Source organism: Mus caroli, chromosome 18, assembly GCF_900094665.2.
Source record: "Mus caroli chromosome 18, CAROLI_EIJ_v1.1, whole genome shotgun sequence".
Taxonomy (NCBI): Eukaryota; Metazoa; Chordata; class Mammalia; order Rodentia; family Muridae; genus Mus; species Mus caroli.
In genome coordinates this window covers 8,434,584-8,456,790 of record NC_034587.1, presented here as the reverse complement: position 1 = coordinate 8,456,790, position 22,207 = coordinate 8,434,584, and the positions used below count along the sequence as shown (strand labels likewise).

Genomic DNA, 22,207 nt, shown 5'->3' with positions numbered 1-22,207 from the left:
TGCGGTATCCAGGGACGGGCAACTTTCCTCATACACAGATCAACCTAAGACACGGGGCCCGGTTGTGATAGGGTTACCCTATGACGGGAAAGGCTGTGACATTAGAGGAACGACCTAAGACAGGAGCCACAGCGGATGGACATAATTACACAGACCTAGTCCAGCCTCATTTTAATAAAACAAAAAGGGGAAGAGGTGGAGAGCCATTCCGTGAGCAATCACCATTATAAGATGGCGCTGGCTTCCTCTGTGCCTAACTAGTAAACAAGCCTTGTGCACAAGTGTGAGAGTGAACTCATGCCTAGTCACTGCCCATCTCGGGGCGTAGTAATGAGGTGATGGGCGAGCAACAAATCAGGAGCTGACACGCCACATCAGGTGCTGAAACACCACGTTGAAGGCTATATAAGCAGCACCATTTTCCGGGGTCTGGGTCTTCCCTCCTTAAGAAGCAATAAAGCTTGCCGCAGAAGAATCCGGTTGTCCAAGTGTGTTCTTGCCGGTGAGAACAATAACTCGGGACAGGCTCAACCACATACCAACAGCGTGTATTAACTAAGGTGATTTTAAACACATGGAGTCCAGGCTATGTACTGATGGAGTGATACAAGTATGACCAGAGGCTCTCCACGACTGAGCCCGGCTCAGTAGTCCCTCATTCCAAGTTTATAATAGCTTTGTTTAAAAATAAATTTGAGCAGTGAGAATGTTTTGTCAGCAAGACTTTTATTCTAGAAACTCACCTATGTGGCATTAGATGGCTGTGAAGGAAGACAGAGCATAGGCCCCTGGCCCCTGAGAAGGCTTCTACATACAACATTGATGCCCTCAGCCATCTGGGTCTCCAGTCCACAGCTGGGAAACCTTTGGCTCACAGAAGCTGCATGCCTCATTCTGTCTCATTCTATGTACACAGTAGTCACCGCGTGAGCATCCACAGCCTGGCCAGGGCAGGTTACACCACAGCCTAGCTGTGATAAGTAACTGTCACTATTGACTGACTTAGTCACATGGAAACAAACACACTCACTTCTGGGTCTACCTGTCAGGGCCTAAGAGAGGAAGGAAGTCTCACCCTGAATATGGGTGGCACCATTTCATGGAGTCCCAGACTGAAAGTAAAAGAGAATGCAAGCAGAGCCAGGGGCATTCTCTCTTCTTCATGCCTGCGGACATAACGCACACCTGCCTCTTGCTTCTACCACAGTGTGAAAGTATCTCCTCACACTGTAAATCCAAACAACAAGCCTACTCCCACCTCCCAAGTTGCTTCCTCTCAGACATTTTGTCACAGCACAGGGTAGAGAGGCTGTCTTGTTTTGGTTTGATGTCTCCTTGACATAAGCTGGAGTCATTTTGGAAGAAGAGCCCTCAGCTGAGAAAGTCCTCTCCACCAGATTGACCTATGGGCAAACCTGTGGGGCATTTTCTTATTCAACGACCGATGTGGGGGAGTCCAGCTCACTGTGGGAGGGGCCACCCTGGCTGGTGGCCCTGGATGCGATAAGAAACCAGGTGTGCACGCCAGGAGAGCAAGCCAGTAAAGTAAGCAGCACGGCTCCATGGCCTAAGCCCTTGTTCCTGCCTCCAGATTCCTGCCCTGGCTTTCCTCATTGATGAACTTACAGGCTGTAAGCTGAAATCAACCCTTTCCTCCCCAAATTAGTTTCAGTCAGAGTGTTTTAAATGGCAGTAGAAACTCTGACTGAGACTGTAACTAATGCACAGCTGAATGGCCAGCATGCAATGCGCCCACCACATCCTCACATACATTTTGCTTTTCCAGGCTGAGCCTCGGGTCCTCAGGCTGCTGGCATCCCAGCACCAGAGCCAGAGCAGACCATTCTCCCTGTTGCCCAGGTGGCCTTTAGCAACCATGAGGAACGTCAGCTCAGCACTCTGAGAAAGCCCTGCAGGCACAAGGAAGCACGGTCACAACATCCAACCTCATTTTATAAGGCATTTACATCCAGCAAGGAAAGCAGCCTGCCACATAAGAAAACACTGGAGACTAAACCCAGGGCTCAAACTAGGGAAAAGCCACTGGACCATGCCATGATCCTGGGATGCTGCCACAAGTAGCCCACACAAGGCCCTGAAACCTTAGACTCTTGTGTTTCTCCTGTGCCGGGAGGTTAAAGAAAAATGGAAATGGAGTGACCAGGGCTGCACGTGGATACACCAGGCTGAACTAATCCCCAGTGAGGAGAGATGCAAATGCTAATGAAATGTCACCTCCATCACTTCTGCCAGGGTTATAAAAAGAAACTGGAGACTTCCCCCCCTGGGGCATCATCTGTTAATTACCATTCACAAAAGTGCTGTTTTAGAAGTCTGTAGTATGAATACTTTACCCTGGTGGTGGTGGGGGGAGCAGCTTCCCAAAAAATATCAAACGACATCCCAAATGGCAAAGTGATTTGCTGTCCCACTCAGAGTCTCAGATGAGCTTGGGAGTATGTCTGAAAAGGCAGGCATCTGGTACCAATTTGTGACAATATAAAAATCAATGCTCAACTCTCATATAAATATTTCCTCCCACGCCAGATTCCACCAGCCCGTACACATCTTCCTTGGTTCCTTGTATTTCAGTCTGACTCTTCATTTCCTGGCTCCAGAGAGCTAATGTTAAATTAGCTGATTGTCTGATTGTCACACCTTTTAACCCAGCTATGCTAGCTATATTCTTTCTCTCTGTAAAGTACAGCCTATAGGATACCTGCAGATAGAGCATCTTGATGCTTCCAATCTGCCTGGCCTCTGAGAAACACTTGTGTCTGATGCAAAGAGGTGACCTTGTAAAATGCGACCTCCTTCCCCAGCACACAAGGCAGCCTCTCACCAACACAACCTTTATCAGACACCAGGCTGTGGAGTGACCAGATTATATTCTTAAGACAGTGTTAAGAGTGCACTGGGCGGGCTAGTGAGATGGCTCAGTGGGTAAGAGCACCCAACTGCTCTTCCGAAGGTCCAGAGTTCAAATCCCAGCAACCACATGGTGGCTCACAACCATCCATAACGAGATCTGGCACCCTCTTCTGGAGTGTCTGAAGACAGCTACAGTGTACTTACATATAATAAATAAATAAATCTTAAAAAAAAAAAAAAAGAATGCACTGAGCACCTAGGTCCTAAAGCTGAGTCCAAAACTCATTTGGATAAAATGTTCCTCGTGTCAAATGGCAACAGTGCCCAGAGGGGGAAACGTATGGCCTTCGGAGTCAGGTGGGGTCCCAGGTGGGTCTAAGGATTTGGGAAGAAAGTCTAGCATGATTAGTTAGTTTCAGCCCCATAAAATCTGCAGAACATTTAAAGAGTATTTGGCCTCTACTAACCACTTGAGGCTCTTAGTGAGAATTACATTTTACGTGCTTCACAGAGATCATGGCCATTAGATTTGGGCTTCAAATACACTGCTAGGAGATTTCCACGCATGTGACGGGGATCTCTCCCTTCACAGGTGACCAGTGAGGTTCAAGGAAATTAAGGGACTCACCTAAAGCCACAGACCCAGGAAAAAGCAGATGTGTCTGCTCTCTGTGTCTCAAAACCAGGGACGGCAGTTGGTTCTTCCCCATTTTACTGGTGGTTTTATATATAATGCCTTGCTTACTGCATGCTCACAGGACCCCCGTGAAGTTAACGCTCAATAAGCGTAGTATTACTATGCAAAACTGCCAATAAAACCAGTGAAAGTTCTAACTGCCATCCCCCTGCTTCCCTGCACCCCACTCCCAAACCCATCCCACTGAACCCCGTGTCTCCGTCCAACCTGCTTGGCTCCTCTATCATGATCATGCGGTTTGCGTGGCCATCATCTGCTGACTCTCTCTGGCCTCTGCACAGCCTTTCTGGTCTGCCTCAATCCTTCCTTCCAGCCCTGGTTTCTATGAATGCTCTGATCCCACTGTGTACATAACGGCTCCTCCTGTCCTCGAGGGTCCTCCAATCTCTAATATATACGTGCACAATGGCTCCTCCTGTCTACAGAAAAGGTCCCAGTACCACTTAGTATCTTCTGCCTCTCCTGTCTGTCCAATCATGCACCCCATCCCCCCTGTCTGTCCTCAGACCTTGGCCCAGCAATCACCCTTGAAAGGAAGCCTTCCTTAACACACCAGCATGGATTTGACTGCAGGGCAGAAGGCTCAGTGCCATCTTGTCTGTAACATGTATCAAGCCTGTAACTGATTTGTCCTGTGACTATTCTCAAGATTCCTTACTTCAGCTTGGTGCTGTCAGGCGCCATTCAATGGACGTTCTATCAATTCCCAGCACCTTGAGCTCACCAAGTCCTCTCTAACTTTTGCCCCACCCCAATCCACGGTGTCTCTCAGGATGCGAGAGATTTCTATTAAGCACACATACTACCCATTCCATTCTTGTCATTCACTCCCCAGTCTCTGTGTCGCAGCTACCCACTCGTTTCCTTCTTTAAACGCACCTCATGTGCCCAGAACACGTTCCCAGTGCCTAGAACCTACAGCCCATCTTTAGGTGGCTTTTCATCTTTGGTTTGTGTGTAAGGGATTGTTGTTGTTCTTCTTTAGACAGAGTCTTGCTATGTAGTCCAGGCTGGCCTCTTGCTCCAGCCTTCGACATGCCAGGGTTCCAGGAGCCTAACCAGCATGCCCAGCTTTAGATGGTTCCCACTGCTTCTCAGCTTCCTCAGAGACCTTTCCAGCCACCACGTCTAACAGAGGAGTCCTTTCATGGCAGCTCCCAGAGTTTATTTTACAGGCAGTTTTATGAGTGCCTTTCTTTTGCCAATCTCCCACACGAGTGGTAAACTGTAATGAAATTCCTCAGACTTCAGAGCAGGGGCAGAGAGACAGACAGGAGGTGGCAGGGGAGCCAAGGTAAGGAAACTCAGCAAAAACCTCCCCGGTGCACAGCTGGGTACGCAGCTGGCTTCGGAAGGGGCAGAGGGCCTTGAAGCTGGGACACAGTGCTTCCTTCCCCTGACTTATGCTAGAATGCTGGCTTTTATCGAACACAGTGTCTCATAATTAAAGCACCATGTCTAATCACGTGTGTGGGGGTCTCTGAGAGATGACCTCAGGAGGCAAGAAGGCACTTTGGATCAGTACAACTCAGTAGCCTGTGTTTGTTCAGACGTTGGGAGTCTGACCCAGAGAGGTTTATTTTAGCCATATTTAAGTGCAGCACAATTTGGTGAAAACTATTCGGCTGATAATTAACTCAACCCCACATGTACAACAAAGCATACAAAAATCTCCCTGAGGAACAAAGTAAGCTAAATGCAGACCAGGAGTGACTACATCAAAACCCTTTGTAATGTCTATAAAGATAGATTCTATAAATTGACTGAGAAGAACATTGTTTTGATAAAGAGGAGTGGTGGAAATCCAATGTTGGGAAAGTCTTTAGCCACACAGATAGGGCAAAAGGCAGCAGGTTAGTAAACATGCCACTCCTAGACTTCCAGGTATCTACTGCATGCCTTCCTTGAAGGACCAGTCCTATGTGGTTAACATTCCAGGCTCCCCTAGGGCTTATGTGTGAGCAACGACTTCTGTGCTCCCTCATCTGCTGTTAGGGAACATATTTAGAATACTGCTCTAAAGCCTGCCAAAGATTTGACCAAAAACTTCCATATCCAGAATGGAGTGTAATTGTGCGCACTTGCGTGCAAGCACACACACACATACACCCCTCAAGGGCCATCTATTAAAGGTCTGTGCCCTGGTTACTAGAAGGCCTTTTGGTCATTTGGGATTGGAAGAGTCCAAATTTGGGTCAAAGGTCATTGGGTCAAATTACAGGGCACTGTGGAAGCCTGGTCTCCTCCACACTTGTTTCCTGGCCATGAGCTGCACAGCTCTGTGCCATCACACCCTCTCACTAGGACAGACTGCCTGCCAGTGGTCCAAAAGTAACTGGGCCAATGGATAGTGGCCTACAACTCCCCAAATGATGAGCCAACCTCCCCATGGCTATCTGTTACAGCAACAGAAAGCTTACTTATAATCACAGAGCTCCTACCCACCCTGCTGGCCTCAGGGAGGAAGGCTGGTACCTCCATGTGTCCCAAGACCCAGCTCCTACCTCTGACTCTGACCATCAGCTACTCTGACAACCAGAGTTCTGCAGACGCAAGGTGCTGCAAGGCTGGTTCCCATAGGCACTCTAGGGAGATTACTTTCTCCAACTTCCACGGTGGCCAGGATTCCTTAACATTCTCTGAGCACACTAGAAACATCACACCAACCTGTGTGCCTGTCCATGCTGCCATCTTCCAGTTCTGCATGCTCACGTGGCCTTCTCAAGGGGATGAGGTCTTTGCATTTGGAGTTTCTCAATTCAGCATAATCTCATCTTAACTAATTACATCTACAACAACCTCATTTCTGCTAAGTCGCAAATTCAAGAACAATGGCTAACTGAAGTGCTTATTTAACATAACAAAGCAGACCTGGCTGCCAGGTTCTCCCAGCATCCCTCACTCCCTACCTGTTACAGGTTATGGTTGGCACACCCCACCCTACTAACGTGAATTGTGTAGTCCATGTTCTACCAGCCGTGTTCAGCCTGGACTCTTTCCTCAGCCTGCTTTCTCCCTTACAGCTAAATAAAAACCTTGCTCCGGACTTTAGGACTGACTATCCTCCAACTTCATGTTTGCCTTCACTTTTCAAGAGGCCCATTCTGCAATTCCAGGAGGCCATAAGGAGGCAGAGCAGTTCACCCAGGTATATCCTACAAGAGCAAGAAGAAAGTGCCACAAAAGTAGGTGACTACTGTAGACTCTTCCTGGAGGATCTGTCTGTCCATCCCAGACAAAGAGGGAATCAACAGACCAAAGGAATGATCCCACCAAGTCTAGCTAGTTAGCGGTAACTTACAGGAGGCATGGGTGACTCTCACAGGTGTGTCTTTGAAAAGCTTATCCTACCTGTTCCTGCTCAGAAGGCTCCCTGCTACCCCTGCAGTGAGAGTCTCTCTGTAGGGAAGCATCCAGTGGGTGTCCATGCTTGGTGCTCACAATGGTATCATAGTCAAATGGCAAGCCCAGCCCAAAAGCCATCTTCTCCACCGTCATCGATGGCTCCCACCTCAGGCCCCTGACTTCTGCTACCCAGAGCCCAGCTGCCTCAGCACAGAGATTCTGCTTCTCCTCTGGGTCAAGACTTGGGCTCCATTCATCTAACAACCCCTCAGTCACCGCCTGGGTCAGATGCCTGGACAGGGCTGATACTGAAACTGCTGCTGTCCCAGTGCCAAATACAGTACACCTTGGAGCCTCAAGCAAAGTTCTAAGGGTTTGGCTGGGGGTGCGAAGGGTCAGTGAGGAGGAACTTACAACAGGAATCAGCAGAGTCACTGAGCAGCAAGGACTCCATGTGTGCCTGCTGCTGTCCTGTCCATCCCCCTAGGAGCTGTCCCACTTAGACCCTGGAAGCTAAGTCACAGCCCCAGGGTAAGAACCCAGCTGGGAAAGTCTCCCTAGCTTGTCTTGAGGCTGCTCAGTGGGGTGACAGGGATCTTCCTGGCAGGCATCTCCTGACTGTCCTTCACACACACAGCAAGATGGGCCATGGCACCTTCCCCCGCCCCTCGCCCTCCCCGCCCCCCCCACTGTGCTGAACCGGCCAGGGCAACAGGATGGGTCTTGCTGTATGGGACAGGGATGGAGGGAGAAGCAGCACTCAAAGGAGGGTGGGTTTCCCATAAAGACTGGTCTTACTATTATGAAATTATAAATCATGGTGACTAACCCCCCACCCCCACCCTGCAGTGTCCCACCCTCAGCTCCTCACCACCTTCCCAGATCTGACCAACTTCTCTACTGCTTCCTGGTAGAAAGCTGGGCGATTAGCAAGGTGCAGCCAACTTTGACTGCTTCAAAGCCCCAGGCCAATCACTCCTGCGAAGGTTGGCTAACTAGGTCGGCTTTGTGGAAACACCGGTGTGTCTGCTATGTGTATTAGAGTTTTCTGGAGGAGGTTAACTGAGGAGGTAAGACCCACCCTGGATGCAGGTAGCTCCATCCCGGGGACCAGGGTCCCATACTGAAGAAAAAGAGAAAAGGAAGGGGCTGAGCACCATCACTCATTTCTCTTTCTGATTCCTCATGCAGACGCCATGTGACCAGCCACCATCCTGCCCCTGTTGTGAGGGACCACACCCCTTTTGAATCGATATCTGAAATAATCCATCTTCAAGTCCTTGTCAGACATTCAGTCACAGTGACAGGAAAGCTAATATATTCCATCAGGCAGAGATCATTATCCCAATTTACAGATGAGAACACCGAGGTTTGGGGTATTCCGGTGGTGGTGGTGGTGGTGAGGTTTGCTAAGTGGCAGAGCTGCGGGACTCAGAGGGTGGCCCTTCCCCTTCTCAGTCCACTCACCCACTGTGAGAACAAAGAAGCTGAGAGGCAGAGGAGAAGGCTCAGGTGCTAGTGCCCTTTCCCACAGCAGGAGCCGCCTTCATGGCTTCTTGGGAAATGTTTCCACCACTCCTTGCAGCCCAGGGTCCTGCTGGCCTGCCCAAGAGGTTATCACATGCCAATCAGCATGCCTGATGTCAGGCTGCAGTCAAACCCTGGTGAGCACTTCTCTGTCCTCTACCACACTGACTGTGACCGGCTCTGGCAGATCTCTGTTCTTCTGAGGTTAACAAATAGAGTGGGGATTCTGGGCAGGAATTGGGGTACATTCTACAGTACGTAATAGAAGCCCTTGTTTTGATAAGTGACATGACTCTAGGGGGTAAGATTTTGGATGTTTTAAAACTCCCAGAATTGGAGACCAGGATGTTGACAGGACAGTACTCCCTTCTCCTGCCTGCCGACTTTCTACCTTCGACTTTCTGAATGCTTTAATGAGAAAGCACCTGTGGAGGCCCTTGGTGAGCTGTGGGCTCCCAACAAGTCACATTTACAATCCCTACTGGACAGAGCACACAGCTGTCTCCTCCTCACTCCGCCTCACTGCAGGCTGCACTGGACTTGGGAGAGCTGGCTTCCCGAGTGAGGTCAGCATCTAGCAAGCCCTAGGCAGAAGGCCTACCACACCATTCCAATCTGTTCTTCATAGCTCCTGCCTACCTACGGCTAACTCTACCATGATTGAGTAAGACTAAATACTGATTCCTCCACACACGTCCACGACACTGCAATGCCAAGTGCTAAGGCTCTACACTCTATGGTCTAGAGCTTTATAAGTGTTCATCTCTGTGGTTAAACATGCAGCAATGAGCCCCAGGCCACACCAAGGATTGCTTCGTTCAATACAAACTAGTGTGTAATTATCCGAACCACTCACACAAAACAGAGAAGGGTTGGGAAACCCTGATCAATGCTATGTTCCTGGAAGTCTCAGAAAACCAAGCAAAACAAAACCACAGCATGGTAGTTTGTAAACAAAAAATTACCGCTAAGTTTGTGATTCCCACACAGTACAGAGTGCTATGCAGGGGATTTGAGCTTCAGCATCTGAAAAGATTTTGTGGATTAAAAAAAATATATTTAAAACTTTGAAGTCAGGGGTGTGCATAGTTGGGGGTGGTGCGGGTATCCAAAGAGGCCAAAAGAGGGTGTTAGGTCCCTGGATCTGAATGATAGGCAGTTATGAACAGTCCAGTATAGATGCCGAGGACCAACTTGGGTCCTCTGTAGGAGCAGTGCATGCTCTTAACCACTGAGCCATCTCTCTAGCCCTGGAAGTTTTGTTTTAAAATTTACCACAGACCAAACTCATATGATAGGGTTTAGCTTTTATTTTCTCTGTGGTGCTGGGGAATTGGACTCGGGGCTTCCTGTATGCTAGGCAAGAACACTGTCAACGGAGCTACTGCCTCAGCCCTTGTATTTGGAAGTAGAAAGCGGGCAGTAGTCCTGGGAACATTCATATCATCTTCCATGGCAGATGCCTTGCCCCCTTAAGCATTTTTGATGAACAGTCTCGCCATGTAGCCCAGCCTGGGCTTGAACCCATGCTGGTCCTCCTGTCTCCATCTCTGAGTGTGGGGTTCAGCCACGAGCCACCATGCCTGAGTTACCCAGCACATTCTTCAGAAACTGACTTTCCTTGGATGTGAACAGCCCCCAACGGGAAAAATGGAACACAAACATTATTCATGCGTCAGCCCACAGGCTACACCAGGTCTCAGGGAGCTAGGAAGGGACCTGACTGGCAGTCTGGATTCCCAGGATGGTGACAGTCCTATCCTGATGAGCTTAGCTTACAGCCTAGCTCTGAGCTCACTAATCGACTCTAACAATACTTCCCCATGGCAAAGCCAGCACACTGTCACAGCTAAGGGGTTTCAGACAAGACTCCTTAAACCACCCAGACTCAGTCTCCTCAGCTCTAAAGTGGGTAGAATCTGTATCACACAAGGATATGGAGCAGATAAAGCTAAAGCACACACCAAAGAAGGGGAGTGAGGACTTTGACCCCTTTCTCACCCACTGAGAAAAAGGAGGGAGAGGAGGGGGGAAAAGAAGAAGAGGGAGAGGAGAAGGATAGACAGGATGGTGCAGGTCACACAGGCAGCCTCAACTTACTCCAGGACATGGCTACAGATGGGGTGGGCCAGTCAGGCTGCTGAACAGAGGAGGCAGCACATAAGCATCCTGCCTCACCAAATGAGCCGAGGCTGGGGTGGCTGCTGGGAAACAATAAAGGCTTGGGAGACTGGAAGAGGCATGCAGTGGGAAGATGGCCCTGAGGAAAGGGGGGCTCCAGCTTTGAAGAGGTTGGCCAAGTGCCAAGATCCCATTTCTCCACTCAGCTGAGGATGAGCCTCCCAGTGGTACCTCTGGTAGAGACAGACCCTGGGTTTGTCCCCTCAGCATCATCCAAAACCAAACCAAAGCTTCCTGCTGCCACCGGCAGGTGACCAGGAAACCGGGCTTTGTTTTGGTTGTGGTCACTCTGCCGGAAAGGGCCTTATGTGAGACCTGGCCCCCAAATGATCCACCCAACAGTACCCGACAGCATGCAAGCCAAAGAGGTCAGTGGAAGTAGGAGGTGGAGGGGGGCCATGACACCTGTGGAAGAGGCATGGCAGTCAGGTGGCCAGTGCTGGGGACTTTTCCCAGGGAGAGCAGCCTCAGAAGAGCCACCCTCACATGCCAAGGGAGCGGGCAGTAGCGATCAGGAATCACCAAAGGCCGCTGCGGAAGAAAGAGCAAGACTCTGAGTCGGGCAGGACCAGAAGTGGGTCTTAGGAAGGTCTCCCCACCCAGGGACAAGGGATGGTTGAGTCCAAAGGAAGAAAGGGATCTTCTTGGAAAATACTGTGTCATCCAGGATGGTGCCAACAGTGGGCAGAGCGGAGCCTGGGGCCCCTGCACACCTGGGCACTGAGTGCATCAGGCATCTAGTGTCTGTTACAGCTCCCCAAGTCTGCCACCTTAGCACTGGGACCCAGCATGACACTATAAAGACAGAGTGTCCAAACAAACAAAGGCCCAGGAAGGAAGCAGGGTGATCAGGCTAAAGAGAACAGCAGGGATGGAGAGCAAAGCTGGTCCCACGAGACTGTGACAACATGAAGGGACAGTGTCATGGAGTGAGAGCAGTAAAGGGGGTCCCACATAGGTACCCATGGGATATCACTACTGTGGTCACAGAAAGCCCTGCTTCCCTGGCCAGAGATCCCCTTTAGATGATACAAAGGTGGGAATCTAAAGAAAGAAAGCTGTGTGGGCGGTGGGTGACCTTTGAGGTCACCAAGTCTGCTTCTGAGGGCTGAAGTCAGGGAAAGAAACTGTAACACTGAGCTGTGAAGGCACCAGCAGATTCCCCAGACCTTAAAACCACATCCCACATACGGGCTGAGGGGCCGCAGGCAAGCCACTTAACCTCTCTACACCTTAGAACAGGACTGATACACTGGTCTCAGGATCATCATAAACAGGACTCACTGAAGCCTCAAAATGCATTACCTGTGTGTTAAATAACAATACAGTGTTCCAGGTCCAGCCCCAGGACTCACACTGTGGGAGCACAAACCAAGAACTCACCTATCATTCATCGCTGCTAGATCCAGGCTAATGTGTACACTCAACACAGCAAGGGATCCAATCCCATGTCTATACCTCCTGTGTTCAGCACAGTGAAACTTTATAATAGAAACGCATCACAGTCAGCGTTTGTTGAATGAATACACAACACAGAGCATCCAGACCCATTATTAGAGTTTCTTCTACATCCACTTCAAAGAAATGAAGCATCCAAGGTCGTCATCGTCGGTCTGCTGGGTGACTCTTAGCTATGGCTGCAATTCCCATCTATCTACAAAAGCACTTTATAAATGGGCCCCTTGGCAGTCAAGGTTACTACAGCCCATTTCCTTGATGGGGAGGGGTGTTGGCTGGGAATGGCCACCTCAGGCAGGCCAAGGCTTCCTACTTGGATGGCTTCCTGAAGTCTAAAGTCCAGTGGGACCCCCCAGTTTCTTGGGTGGCACAGCTGAAGGTCGTACCTGCCCATAATCTCAGCATTTAAGAGTCACGAGTTGGGAGAGGCAGAAACTCAAGGCAAGACAAGTTGAAAGCTGGTGTGGGCGACTTGAGCTCTTACTCCCAGTCACTGGCTCACTCATTCATTCATGCCTGTTCCCCAAGCAGATCCGTAAACATTCACCACCTCTTTGCATCTAATTCTACAATTAAATTATCCTATGCCCCCAGGCCAGACACACCGTAGCCCTTCACAGCAGACCACAGCACGGACTAGAATTCTAGCCCTGGAGCGGCAGGCTCTTTTATCCTAAGCCTTTAATTCCAGGGGGAAACAGGCGGAGAGCCCAGAATTCTCAAAGCTGGTGTGGGATCGGGTCCTCAGTTCATACTGTCTCTTTTTATTCTACCTGTAAGGCCCATTGTCAGCGGCCACTCCTCCTCACCTAACTCCTCGGTGAGCTGATCAACATGGAGTAGCTGATGGGTAGGACAGAACCCAGAGTGGCTTCAGCATCTCTCCCAGTGTGGTTGCACAGTCTTCGGAAATACCCCGCATGGAGCTTGGCTCTGCCTGAGAGCTCAGCTCTGGACCCTGAAACTCATGTTGCTGGAAACAAGGCTCAGAGGTAACCTGGGGTTGCTGACTGCTGAGGAAATCAGTCTGGAAGCGAGGCGGTGTCGCAGCTCGGGAAGGACCATCTCCCCTCACAAGCTCTGCCTCTCAACTCCTGGGTTTTTCCTTTGCAATAAATTCTCAGCGATTACAGCTTATAGCAGCATGAGCCAGGTTTCCACCCTGAGGTAGGAGCCGCAGAGGGAGGATGCAGAAATCCCTCGGTGGCCAGGAGAAGCAATCTGCCAAGAGCCCGGGCTCTTCCCTGAAGGGCTGGGAGATCCTGAGCAAGTGACTTAACTCCCGGAAGTCCTCAGACCTGGGCAGTGCCTCTCTCCACAGCAACTTCCTCTTCTCGCCACAAGGTTGGTTAGTTGCTTAGAAGGGACTGCTAGGTTTTGTTTGGGGCAATATGTAGCCCAGGCTGGTTTTGATCCTCCTGCCTTTGGGTCCAGAGTGCTAGGACTGCAGACAAAGGCTGCCAGGCTGGACCACCTGCTTTTTAAATAGATCCCAAGGGGGTGCTAACTACATTAACATCTGACAGCCCCGATCCTTGACATTTAGCAGTCAATACATTTTACCATTCAGAAAGTTAAGTACAGCCAAGGCATTTTGCAAGGGCTCAAAACACAGGTGGAGGAGCTCAAGAGGAGAGTGGCTCAGAAAGGCTGATTGACCTGCCCAGGGTGACACAGCTTCAATGGAGCCACAAGCATCCCAGCCCAGGACACAGGTCTTTGTCAAATGGGCTCCATCCACCACAGATCCGACTCTGGCGCACTATACTAACTCAGGTGCTATTTTTGAACAGTCCTCTGTCACTGCAGCCCTTCTGGCTGGCTCTCACACCTGAGCTCTACTCTGCACTGCTGGGTGGCTGTCTGCCAGTCAGAAGATCCTGGCAGCGGAACAAGAGTTATGCCAGCTGTGGCCTGATGTTTCTTTTTAAGTAAAAGAAGCTGTAAAATTTTCCAAATCTGCTCCCTTTTGCCCATTAACACCCTGCCCATGTGGGGCTCACTGCACCAGCAGAGAGGAAACAAGGCAGGGTGTAAAGTTGAATGGCAGCTGGTGGCTTCCCCAGGCCTGTGTGAAGCCCCTCCACAGAGGCTGCAGGATCCTGGGAGCCCTGGGAATTCTGAGAATGGAGCCTAGGGAGCAGTAACGAAGTTGGAGGATCAGAAAGGGAAGAAAAATGGCAGAGACCATCAGGAAAGAGCTCCAGGTTCACGTGGGATAACTGGCCTCCTGTGTTCCGGACAAATAGCAAGGCAGTGAGAGGGCTGAAAGGGAGTCATAGTGGAATGGCAAAGATCCAAGCTGCTATCTAGTCCCAGGCTGTGTCCGTGGTCAAGGTGCCTCTCAGTACTGAGTCCAGTGTCAGGCAGTACCTCAATCGCTCTGAGCCCTGGAGTCTCCCTGTCTGTGAAAGAATCCACACGAGGGCAGCTGTGAGGGCCAAATGCCTCTGATGTCCAGTTTCCATGGACAGAGATTCATGGTGACTGAGCATGTACCATAAGGTCTAACCATGGAAATGTTCCTCCCTGCTGCAGCTCAAACACTGGACAGCAAAGCAATCCATCCTAATTAGTGTAAGGTCTGGGGTTACAGCTGAGTGGTGGAGGCTTCTCTGGCACATGGAAGCACCAGAGTTCCACCCCCAGGATCTGAGGCATCCAGAAGGAAGGAACCAGAAAGAGGGTTCACAGTGCAGGTCTTGAAGTTGTGATAGTTAATCTTTGTTTTTGTATATCTATGACAAACTCAATATAGGAAATTCCTATACCTTAAATTCACTAGAAAAAGGATAGATTTGTGGTTCACCATGGCAGTACTTGTCAGTCACCTGGGACACTGACAGGAAGGTGCACTGGTCAGAGTGAAAACAGGAGGACTGCCTATTAAGCTCTCCATGTGGGTCCAGAGCCCACAATCAGAAGCAAAACGGCTTCAAAGAATTTCTTACAGAGCTGGGAAAGAATCCACAGAAACCAACTTGATCGGCAGCTCACCATCCCACGCATGTTTGTTTGTTTGCTGTTTCTTTGTTTTGGTTTTTGTAAAGCAGCTTATGGAGAGAGCCCCAAGGGCCACTGGGCTTCAGAAGGCCCCCACACCAGGAAGATGACGGCAGGGAAGGCCACACCTGGGATTTAGGTGACTGTAAACAGGAGAAAGTACTGTTCCGGGCTCATAAAGTGACACACCTCAGGCAAAGGTCTCCCTAGCCACACTGACCTCTCTCAGGCCATGTTAACCTGCCCTCTGCCCCTCTACTAGGAACTGCCAAAGGTGATGGTGCACGCCTTTAACACCTGCACTTGGAAGGCAGAGGCAGGAGGATCTCTGAGGCCAGCCTGGTCTACAGAGAGAGTTCCAGGACAGCCAGGGATATACAGAGAGATCCTGTCTGGAAAAAGCAAAAACAAACCAAAATAAAACAAAACAAAAACAAACAACCTGCCAAAAAGCATACCTACCAGGCTTCCAAACACAGGCTGTTCAGAAACAGTTTGCTTTATATGACTGTCCGGCAAGGACACATCTTTGTGACTAGCACATCCCAGGGCGTGTTTGGACAGAAAGGATCAGTAAAGTATCCTAAGGGTTCCCAGAGCTATGATTAGCAAGTTAAAGCTCTGGATGTCTTTTACCACAGAAATGCTAGACGCTCTACACCTCCTGAATGAGTTTCCTGGAGGACATCCTCTTTCCAGTGCATCGGCCCTCCAGGAGACACACTGGCTTAGCACAGCACCAGTTTATTACAATGCCTATCATAACCCTATGCTGGCCTCCAGGGCATGTGGTAAGTTAAGGCCGTTCTGCTACCCCAGGGCTGCCCACTCACCACGGGAGATGCAGACTGTGACAAGAAACACCAGAGCAGGAGTGTTGTACCCAGTATCACTAACTCATCCGTGCAGTTAGGGGGCTGCTTCCCCAGATTCCACACCCCTGCCCAAGGCCCATGCACACTTGAACTATAACATTCTGCAGCAGCACGGGTCTAATTTGATGCGCTGGGAAGCTAGCAAACCGGTGTAAGCCCGGCTGGTGCTTCTGTTATTTCATTAACCAAGCAAGTTAGGTTTTCCAACAGGCCACAGGGAGCATAAACCTTCTTCCCTGGGAAAGCAATGGCAAGAGGCCGGTCCCCCTACCCACCTAATGCCCACAGAACAAAGGCCGGGCCCTATCCCTTTAGAGGAAACAGAGGTTTTGGTTCCCTAAGTTAATGATAATTAACTAAGGTAGTCAGTGCTAGAATTTCTCAGGAGGCTTTATTAACTGATGAGGAAGGACTCCCGCCACAGGCCTGCAAGAGACCCACCTGGGCTTCTTCCCCAGCCTGTAGGTAGTCTCACGACCCCACACAGAACCAAGACCACTGTCTTAGCATATAGCACTTAACTCCAGCTATTTCTCCAATAAGCATATCTTGCGTTTTTGCTAAGATATTCAAACCTGCAGATAACGCGCACAAGCGTACAATAAGAGTCTCAGGCCAGTTTTCTCGGAATGGAAAAGTTGTAGGCCACATTTCCTCTCTGTCCCCACACTCTAGGCCTGAACCAAGGAAATGCCAAAAAAACTTTCCATTTCTTAGGAAAACATGATTTCCCGGGCTCCACAAACTTTCCAGAGGGGTTCCCACGTGTCTGTTACTAGTTGGGTCTCCTGAGCGCCGCCTGCCCCGGCCCCACCCACTGCACCCGGCGGCCGCTCGCCCGGAGCTGGGGACGCGCCTCCGGGTCTGGACCGGTTTTCAGGAAGCTGGTGATCTCTCGCACCGCTTTTTAACCGCTTCTTCCAACTCCCAACTCCCTGGCCAAAGCAAGAGCATGGTGCGGCCGCTCTGCTAGTGCCGGGTTCGTGCACACTCCCTGGGCCTCTTCCCCTTTCAGATGCCCTAGTGGTTTGGGATTGTGCCCAGGAGCCCGGGATCTAGCCAGGAGCAGGAAGGTGGGAACGACCTCAGTGAGGTTCCTGTCGTCCAGACACAGCAAAGCTAGGCGTGCTTGTGTCCATGATACTCACCGGGACCTCTGCAGCTGCTCCAAGGCGCTGGTGCTGCCGCCCTGGCCTGACTGCTCCAAGGCGCAGTAGTTCTGCGAGTTCTGCCTGGAGAAGGCGATGGGCAGGATTCCCTGAGTGAACGAGTTGAGGCGGCCCCGACTGCCGCTCGTACTCCCGGGGGTCCCGGAGCCCAAAAAGCTGGCCGATGGCACCTGCACGTTGGTGAAGGCATCGTCCTCCTCCAGCTCCTCCTGTCCGGCGCCTCCCGGCCCGTCAGGCAACTGCAGCTGAGCACCGGTGACAGCTGGAGCTGAACGGGGCGGCTGAGATGGCTCTCCCAACACCCGGGGGACCAGAGACGGCGGCAGCGGGCAAGGGCTGGAACCCGAGCCGGCGGTCCACGGCGCGGCCGCGGTGCCCGGTGCCGAGAACGCGTTGCAGCCAGCGGCCAGCAGGCTGAGCCGAGCCCTTGCTCCGGGCTTGGTCCCGCCGCCCTCCTCGCCGCCGCCCCACTCGTGGTCCTGCAGCGGAGGCCGTCCGTCCAGAGAAATGTTGGTGAGGAAGGACAGGGCAGCCTGGCGGCGCCGCGGGTCCATGCGCGGCTTACGAAGAGGTTCGGGCGGCGCGGTGGCCGGAGGAGGCGGCGGCGGCTGCACCCCGCTGGTGGCCGCGGCGTCCGTGCTGCCGCCGCGACTGCTGCTGCTGCTGCTGCTGCTGCAGGCGGCCGTGCCCGCGGTGGCGGTCGCCGCCGCCATTGTGTCCGTCTGGGGCGTCAGTTCCCCGGTACCCGAGAAGCGAGTGGCGGGTGCCGAGTGCTAAGCCGCGGCCGCGAGCCCCGGCGACCCGGGCTGGGCAGGGCGCGGGGCGCGGGCGGTGTGCGAGGCGGTCCTACCCTCCCGCGGGCGGGCCATGCTCGGCCCTGGGCGTTCGGGCGCCGCTGAGAGCCACACGCGCCTGGCTCGCCCTCCGCGTCCCGGACCCACGCGCGCCTGGCCGACCCTCCGTGCCGCGCGATCACGGGCTCCTGGCCGGCCGCTCGGTATTTATAAGTGCGCGCGCCCCGCGCTCGCGCTCCGGAGCGCTCTTTGCAATAACACAGTATCACGTGTGGGGAATGAGACCTGGGAGGAAAACAAAGCCGCAGGCGGAGGCCGCAGCGGCGGGAGGCGACCGCGCAGGAGGCGGTGTAAGAGGAGGAGGGAAGTAGAGCCCGGCGCGTGTCAGGGCGGGGGCTCACCGGGCTGGTCCCCACGGTTCCTGCTATTCCTGGGGCACGCGGAAGCCAGGTGCTGGAGGCGAGCACGTCACCTCTGTACGTTCAGGCGGAGAACAGCGGGTGTCGGTAGAGCCGGGTGAGCCGCAGCCCAAGCTTGTGCTCGGGTAAGAGTTACGGGGCGATCACCTGGAGCCTTTGCACCCGACCCAATAACCAAATTTGGTGTTACCCATGGGCCTGGACACACCGGTTCTTGTTAACAGATACACCTTCCTATGTGGACATCCCTACCGAAAGTGGTGCTAATCACTGGGATGTGGCACCACTATTTCGCAGACCCAGGGGGCGGCTGCCAATATACATGCAAAGGAGCCCACCTAGTTGCCTGGAAGTGTGAGCGCCTTCTAAGTGGCCCAGCTGATTAATATACACACCACTGGTGCTCTTAGCAAAGGACAGACGGCATTTTCCCTGAAAATGTAATGGATTTTCTGTGAAGATCTGAACGGGTTAGAATAATCTTACACTCAAATGTCTGCAAGTCTTTTATTCCTCTATAAACGGGGATTGATAGTCCCATTTGTTTCGTCAACGTCTGTTTGGCCCCTGGTTTTATGTTCCAGAAAGATGGGTTCCTGTCTAGGGACACCGTGAATCTGGGTCTAGGAAGACCCACCCCACAACCCCAACAAATGATTTTAGGAGGAGCAACTGCGGGGCTACCCAGCCACTTTGCAAAGACTCCTGCTGAGTTCTCTAAGGCCTGGGCGTATTATTAAATACTGTATGGAACAATTGTCGCCCTGAATTTCTGCGACACCTAAGAAGCCTTACTAAGGCTTCTAGAACTAAGGGAGAAGCAAAGTGTTTAAGATGAACGGATTAATTTAATTAGAGGTTTAAATTTAGCCTTGTAGCTAATGGGTAATTCTACATTGAAATTCCACTCCTTTTCAAGTTCAGCAGAGTAAATTATGTAGCTGAAAGCAAGCATACACGGCTTGGAGATGTGCAGCCAGCCCAGAGTTGAAGATAGGCAGGGTGTGGGTTACATGTACAGGGACAAACAGGTCTCATGGCTGTTTGTATGAACCATTGTTTATATTTAATTCTGGGCCATATTTAGGCCTTATGAAAAAGCAGAGGCCTGTCTGCAGCTGACTCACTAGTGACCAACTGAATTTCATTAGGTTTTTAATACTTTAACTACTTTGAAACTTAAAGTCACTTTATTACAATTGACGTAATTTACCTGATCGCTGGCCTAGCTTTTTGTTTAATTTTTTGAAAATAATGTTAAGTGAGACTACAATTCTGCTCCTGTAAAAGAATACACACACACACACACACACACACACACACACACATATACTATTTTATGACACCCCTCCAATAAATGATGTTTTAAACAAACACGAGGGGGAAATCACTAACAATCTTATCATCTATGGTAATATTTTTGTTTCTATCTTGAAATATCAAGAAAAGAACAGTGACAGTCTTTGTATTATAAAATATATATACGAAATATATTATAATATTGATAAGCACTATTATAATATATGACATGTGTCTTAGTTAGGGTTTCTATTCCTGCACAAACATCATGACCAAGAAGCAAGTTGGGGAGGAAAGGGTTTATTCAGCTTACACTTCCATACTGCTGTTCATCACCCAAGGAAGTCAGGACTGGAACTCAAGCAGGTCAGAAAGCAGGAGCTGATGCAGAGGCCATGGAGGGATGTTCTTTACTGGCTTGCTTCCCCTGGCTTGCTCAGCCTATTCTCTTATAGAACCCAAGACTACCAGCCCAGCGATGGTCCCACCCACAAGGGGCCTTTCCCCCTTGATCACTAATTGAGAAAATGCCTTACAGTTGGATCTCATGGAGGCATTTCCTCAACTGAAGCTCCTTTCTCTGTGATAACTCCAGCTGTGTCAAGTTGACACACAAAACCAGCCAGTACAACATGTTATATAATATATATTTTGTATGTTTATAAAATCTTTTCCCTTTTGGGGGTAGTATTGAGGACCCAGGCTTGTATGTATCCTAGGCAAATCCTCCATCACTGAGCTATCTCCCCAGCTCTCTTTTCTTGTTCTTAAATTTTGAGACTAGGCCTCTGTAGACTCAAGTGGCCCTGAACTCACTTTGTAGTATAGGCAAGCCTTGAACTTCTGAGCCTCCAGCCTCACTTCTCAGACAGCTAGGGTCACAGGCCTATCATACAACATCCCAGTCTATCATACAATATTAACTTTTTAAAGTTTAAACAGTTTCTGGGGCAGATGACCGCCCCTGTTTTAAGGCCTTCCACCCAGAGAAGATCTAATCTGCTTCCTCAAAGTCTTGCTGGGTATTAGTATCTTTTCAGCAAATCCATATATTTGACATGTATATGCTTACCCTAAGTTTCAAGTAGGCAGATCGATTTCAAGTGTTTATTAAAACATCAAAGAGGGATCAATGTCTAATTAACCTCGGGGTCTCTATGACCCCATGGTGAGGGACCTGAGAGATGATTTATTGCTTCCCAACTGCGTGTCAGCCACTGCATACTTGACCACCCTGGGTAGTGGTGAAAGGGCATTGTCATTAATATTTTAAAGATTAGTCACAGAAAAATTGAATAAATAAATAGCTCTCAGTGGCTGGGCCCCCATACAGATCCCAGTGGCACCATGGCTCATGCACACTTCTGCGCCCCCTACTGGTAAAGTTATTTTATAGGCAGGTGAGGCTCCACTTTTCATCTTCCTACTCAACTCTTAGAGTCAGCTAGAATGGAAAAACTACAAACCCGCATGGTAAGAGTTTGTAGTTCCTTTTTTTTTTTTTTCCGGGACAGGGTTTCTCTGTATAGCCCTGGCTGTCCTGGAACTCACTTTGTAGACCAGGCTGGCCTCGAACTCAGAAATCCGCCTGTCTCTGCCTCCCAAGTGCTGGGATTCCTCTGGGTTCCTAAGGCAGGTCACTTAACTCCTCTGAACTCATTTTCTCTATGGGTTGTGCTTGTTTCCAGAGGAACCTGTTCAAGAGACATCTGATAATCCCTCAATTCGCTTTAAAAAATGCCAGATGTCATTAATATGGCCCAAAGGAGCTCATAATTTGAAGGGAGACCTGTGTGGAAGGCATTAAACAAGACCAGAATTTGAGCTGACGTAGGAGGTTGCTGTTCTCTGGGTCCCCAAGGTCTGTGTGATAAAGGCCTGTTCCTCATGTAGGTATGATTCAGAGGTGGGCACCGATGAGAGGCAGTTAGATCATTGAGTATCCGAAGACTGGGATTCTAGGGCCACTTGCTGTTCCTTTTAGCATCCCAGCCTTAAGGTGGGTGGCTTTGGACACCTCATTCCCAACCACACTGTACTGCTTCACCATGGCTTCAAAAGACTTTGGGGCAATCATTTATGACAGAAAGCTCCAAAATGATGAGCTAAAATAATCCATTCTCTTTATACATTTTTTAATATCTCATTTTCCTTGTGTGTGTGTGTGTGTGTGTGTGTGTGTGTGTGTCATGGAACATGTATGGAAGTCAGAGGACAACCCCGGAGTTGTTTTTCCACCATGTGGTTCTGGGCATTAAATTCAAATTCTCAGGCTTGGTAGCTGGAGCCTTTATCTGCTGAGCCCCCTTTCCCAACCCTTTCTTCCTATAAGTTAATTAGCTCAAGCATTTGTAAGAGAAGCAAGTAGCCAACAACACAATTTTACACTTAAATTCTTTGTGTATTGTAGCCACATGGGACTAGAACAAGAAATGCAGTTCTCCCTGCAACCCACCCCCATGTTCGCCTTTGGAACCGGTGTTACCACGCCGAGGGGGAAGGTTTCCCCCAGGAGAAGTGTTGTGGCTCTGAGGGCAAAGGTATTCTGCCACTCAGGACCCAAGGAATA

General features: G+C 50.4%; 1 protein-coding gene across 2 annotated transcripts in view; it reads right to left on the bottom strand.

Moving 5' to 3' along the window:
• The window catches only part of Cables1 (Cdk5 and Abl enzyme substrate 1), a 110,830-nt gene extending 92,399 nt beyond the window's left edge, over window positions 1–18,431 (bottom strand). For both annotated transcript variants that reach the window (XM_021150771.2, XM_021150772.2), the window contains exon 1: window positions 17,106–18,431. In XM_021150771.2, coding sequence (XP_021006430.1) covers window positions 17,106–17,839 — 734 coding nt within the window. In that variant the 5' untranslated portion in view covers window positions 17,840–18,431. The remainder of the gene's footprint in view (window positions 1–17,105) is intronic.
• Window positions 18,432–22,207: the final 3,776 nt, after the last annotated feature.